We start from the raw sequence: 5000 nt of genomic DNA on the forward strand, positions 1-5000 counted from the left end.
GTAAGGCCACAAGGCCGCGAGTGCTCTGCACTTTCGCCTAAGTGCGCGATTTGGGATTCAGCTAACTTCCTGTCCTGTCCCCCTACAAACTCACTCAACTTCCTTTCCCTGTCCCCCTACAAACTCACTCAACTTCCTGTCCCTGTCTTACATCCCCCTTCATGTCCCCCTAACACCCCCACTCCTCTGGGGCCTGCTGTAGAGACAACATCATAGTTTAAAAAGATAATCCACATTCTACTCTACTCTACTGTACTCTACTGTACTCTACTCTACTCTACTCTACTCTACTCTACTGCACTCTACTGTACTCTACTCTACTCTACTCTACTCTACTGCACTCTACTCTACTCTACTCTACTCTACTCTACGGTACTGTGCTCTACTGTACTCTAATGTACTGTACTCTACTGTACTCTACTGTACTCTACTCTACTGTACTCTAATCTAATCTACTCTACTGTACTCTACTGTACTCTACTGTACTCTACTCTACTGTACTCTACTCTACTCTACTCTACTCTACTCTACTGTACTGTACTGTACTGTACTGTACTCTACTCTACTGTACTCTACTGTACTCTACGGTACTGTGCTGTACTCTACTGTACTCTACTCTACTGTACTCTACTGTACTCTACTCTACTCTACTCTACTCTGCTCTACTCTACTCTACTCTACTCTGCTCTACTCTACTCTACTCTACTGTACTCTACTCTACTCTACTCTGCTCTGCTCTGCTCTACTCTACTCTACTCTACTCTACTCTGCTCTGCTCTACTCTACTCTACTCTGCTCTACTCTACTCTACTCTACTCTACTCTGCTCTACTCTACTCTACTCTACTCTGCTCTACTCTACTCTATGGTACTGTGCTCTACTCTACTCTACTCTACTCTACTCTACTCTACTCTACTCTGCTCTACTCTACTCTACTCTACTCTACTCTACTGTACTCTACTCTACTCTACTCTACTCTGCTCTGCTCTGCTCTACTCTACTCTACTCTACTCTGCTCTGCTCTACTCTACTCTACTCTGCTCTACTCTGCTCTACTCTACTCTACTGTGCTCTACGGTTCTCTGCTCAGACCTGGTTTTTGTGTTAGTCCTGCGGTGGACGAGGAGCCCAGGGAGCCGGTGGACCCTGCAGTGAGAGCCAAGGAGAACTGGCTGAGACTCTTCAACAAGGTCCGCCAGCAGCTCCAGGAGGTAAGAACGCCACCCCGCTCTGCAACGCTCTACCGTACTCCACTACTCCCCTCCCAGCCCCAGATCCACCCCGCTCTGCAACGCTCTACCGTACTCCACTACTCCCCTCCCAGCCCCAGATCCACCCTGCTCTGCAACGCTCTACCGTACTCCACTACTCCCCTCCCAGCCCCTGATCCACCCTGCTCTGCAACGCTCTACCGTACTCCACTACTCCCCTCCCAGCCCCAGATCCACCCCGCTCTGCTCCGCTCTACCGTACTCCACTACTCCCCTCCCAGCCCCTGATCCACCCTGCTCTGCAACGCTCTACCGTACTCCACTACTCCCCTCCCAGCCCCAGATCCAACCTGCTCTGCAACGCTCTACCGTACTCCACTACTCCCCTCCGAGCCTCGGATCCAACCTGCTCTGCAACGCTCTACCGTACTCCACTACTCCCCTCCCAGCCTCAGATCCAACCTGCTCTGCTCCGCTCCACCGTACTCCACTACTCCCCTCCGAGCCTCAGATCCAGCCCCCTGGGCAGGAGACCAGGTCCTGGGTCTAAGGGTTAGGGTCCTCTGTCCTGTAGTCCCAGTCCCAGGGCAGGAAACCAGGTCCTGGGTCTAAGGGTTAGGGTCCTCTGTCCTGTAGCCCCAGTCCCAGGGCAGGAGACCAGGTCCTGGGTCTAAGGGTTAGGGTCCTCTGTCCTGTAGCTCCAGCTCAAAGTCAGGTTCACATGCAGTACAACAGCAGAGACCATTTCTTTTTTTAAAGTGCCACTTTGGAACGTCTGGAAGTTCTAGAACTGTCAAATCTTAGGGAAAGATTCCCGGCGTGATGGATGTTCTGAAACTAGCATCTGTCTCATCTCCGGCTGTGAAGCCTGCATTAGTCTCTGGGAAGATGAGCCATACCTGTATATGAAGAAGGGCTTTCAGAACCCTTTGAAATATGGATGCGTTATGCATTATTTAGTCACAAAGACGAGCTCGATGGGTTCTTGTGCCTATTTTGAAAGCAAGTGCAGACCTACTGTATTTCACGTCGAACAATTCACAATTTTAAACTGGGGCAAATTCTTTTAGAAGGCACCCAGTTGAATTCAGCCACAGTCATTGATTTGTTCCCTGAGATTTAATTTGGGCTTTTTTGGGCAGTTAGATTCTCGCTTGATTGATTTTGCTCATGTTATTTCACTTATCATTTTGCTATTCATTATTTTTGAATTTAGTTGTTTCCAGTGATTAATCACTTGCTTCAATGTTTTTGTTGGTGTTTGTCACTACCCTTTTCGCTGTTTGTTTGTTTGTTTGTTTGTTTGTTTGTGCCCTACCACTTTTTTCCCCCTCCAGTTTCATGTCATTGCCATAGCAACACTCACATGCACTGTGGTCGAGCGTTATTGGAGCAGACTGACAGGTGCGTAAATGCTGATTGGTTGTTCGGGAGAAAGGAGGATGTCAGCGTTAGCCAATAGCGTGTCTGTGAAGCGTGTCCAAACCCCGCCCTCATTCACCTTCACTATCATACCTTTTCTGTTTTGCTTCAGGGTCACTGTGTGATACTGTGTGCATGACTGTGTGATTCTGACAGGTGGACTTGCGTCTGTAGCAGCCTCTAAGGCAATAAGGCCGGCCTCTAAGGCCCCCCAGGGTGATGTGAGTCTCTAGGTCAATAAGGCCGGCCTCTAAGGCCCCCCAGGGTGGTGTGAGTCTCTAGGTCAATAAGGCCGGCCTCTAAGGCCCCCCAGGGTGGTGTGAGTCTCTAGGTCAATAAGGCCGGCCTCTAAGGCCCCCCAGGGTGGTGTGAGTCTCTAAGGCAATAAGGCCTGGGAAGGGGGGAGGGGGGGGGGCGTTGATGCTTGAATGGATCGTCTGGAGAGAAAGGGGGAGGGAACTCCTCTACACATCAACCAATCACAGCACTAGTCCTCAGACGTGGACACAGGGGTCAGGCTGATTTACGAAACCGGGGGGGGGGGAGGGGGGGGGCAGTTTGCTTGTTTGGTGACAGTTTGTTCAGTGTTTGTTTTCAGACCGGGCGCAGGCAAAGAAACACGTTTAAGATAGAGCCCACTGCAGAGGTCATCAAGGCCATTTGAAGGACTCTACGAGACTACCTGGATAGATTTATGGGGCTTTCTCTCATACACACACACACACACACACACACACACACACACACACACACACACACACACACACACACACACACACACACAACACACACACACAAGAATAGATCAACAAATGAGTTCCAATTTAGCAGCCAATCTCATCCGAAGCGACGTTTGAGCTATTTTAAGCTAGCGCTGGAGTTGAGCGCCTCATACAAAGACAGGATGATGATTGTCAAGTGGTCTGACCCGATCATGAACCAGCAACGTTTCCATCACCGGTCAGACTCTCTAACCACTGCGCCGCCTCCTGGTCCTGTCCTAGTCAAATCAAATCCAACTTTATTTGTATAGCGCATTTCATACACAGAGGCAACACAATGCGCTTTACAGAGAACAAGGGAGGTGGGCATACGACCCACCTCTACATATTCCAGAGGGAAGCAAAAAACAGTTTCACCCGAGGGCGAACATCCTCCATGTTGCCCACGTCTTGATTAACGGTGTCTCTTCCATCTTCCCCCCAGGCGCGAGGAGAGACGTCCCAGTCGCTGTGGTTTGGTAAAGGAGGGTAAGTTAGCGCCCGCTGGCTTCAACCAAAAACCACAGAGTTCACACAGTTTCTATGAAAACATTTTGTACAATTTTTATCGATTTACCCCTGGGATGAATAAAGTACCAATCAATCAATCAATCAATCAATCAATCAACCAATCAATCAATCAACCAATCAATCAACCAATCAATCAATTAATCAATCAAGCAATTAATCAATCAATCAATCAAACAATCAATCGACAATTAACCAATCAACTAATTAATTAATCAATCAATCAATCAACCAATATGTGAGAAACAGTTGTTTTTTTCATTACGCTCACATAGAAAAAGAGAAGGGATGTAACAAAAGTATTTCCTATCCTGACTTGGGTGGAAATGCCTTTTTACAAATCCTTTCAATCACCTTATCGTTTGCATTTCTGCAAACTGCCCGTTGGTTTCTCCGTGCCAGACAAGCACAGCAAGCGCAGATAAGTAATTGAAAAGTATTTTGACGCAGGTCATTTCCTTAGCCAGTCAGATCAATTACAACAAGCAGCAATTGCTTGTGAACGATGGCCACTCTCAGTGTTCCAGATGGGCGCTGTTCTGTTCTGTTCTGTTCTCTGGGTCAGGTGTCTGGCTCAGGACCAATCAGGCGGCGCTGGGTCAGGTGTCTGGCTCAGGACCAATCAGAATCAGGCGGCGCTGGGCAGGAAGCCCTGGGCTGAGGAGACTGGCAGGTCGTTAGACGAGGCCTGGCCTGGAGCTGCTTAGAGCAGAGCTGACCGCTGTCCACACACACACACACACACACACACACACACACACACACACACACACACACACACACATACACACACACACACACACACACACACACACCTTCCTGTTTACTCATACACTGTATACACACACACACACACACAGACACACACACACAGACACACACACACACACATACACACACACACACACACACACACATACACACTTTCCTGTTTACTCATACACACACACATACACACACACACACACACACATACACATCTTCCTGTTTACTTATATACACCCACACACACACACACACACACACACACAACATGGTTGGCGGTTGTATTTGACTCCTCCTGGCTCCTTATGTCCAC

The 5000-nt window shown here is 48.7% G+C and overlaps 1 protein-coding gene across 1 annotated transcript in view; it reads left to right on the forward strand.

Moving 5' to 3' along the window:
• LOC311328892 (protein unc-13 homolog A-like) overlaps window positions 1-5000 on the forward strand; it is a gene marked incomplete at both ends in the record, with an annotated part of 33098 nt that overhangs the window by 3987 nt on the left and 24111 nt on the right. Inside the window, 2 exons of the mRNA XM_084462791.1 lie at window positions 1109-1211; window positions 3840-3883. Of these exons, the coding sequence (XP_084318917.1) occupies window positions 1109-1211; window positions 3840-3883 (147 nt within the window). The remainder of the gene's footprint in view (window positions 1-1108; window positions 1212-3839; window positions 3884-5000) is intronic.

Source organism: Borostomias antarcticus, assembly GCF_949987555.1.
Source record: "Borostomias antarcticus genome assembly, contig: scaffold_441, whole genome shotgun sequence".
Taxonomy (NCBI): domain Eukaryota; kingdom Metazoa; phylum Chordata; class Actinopteri; order Stomiiformes; family Stomiidae; genus Borostomias; species Borostomias antarcticus.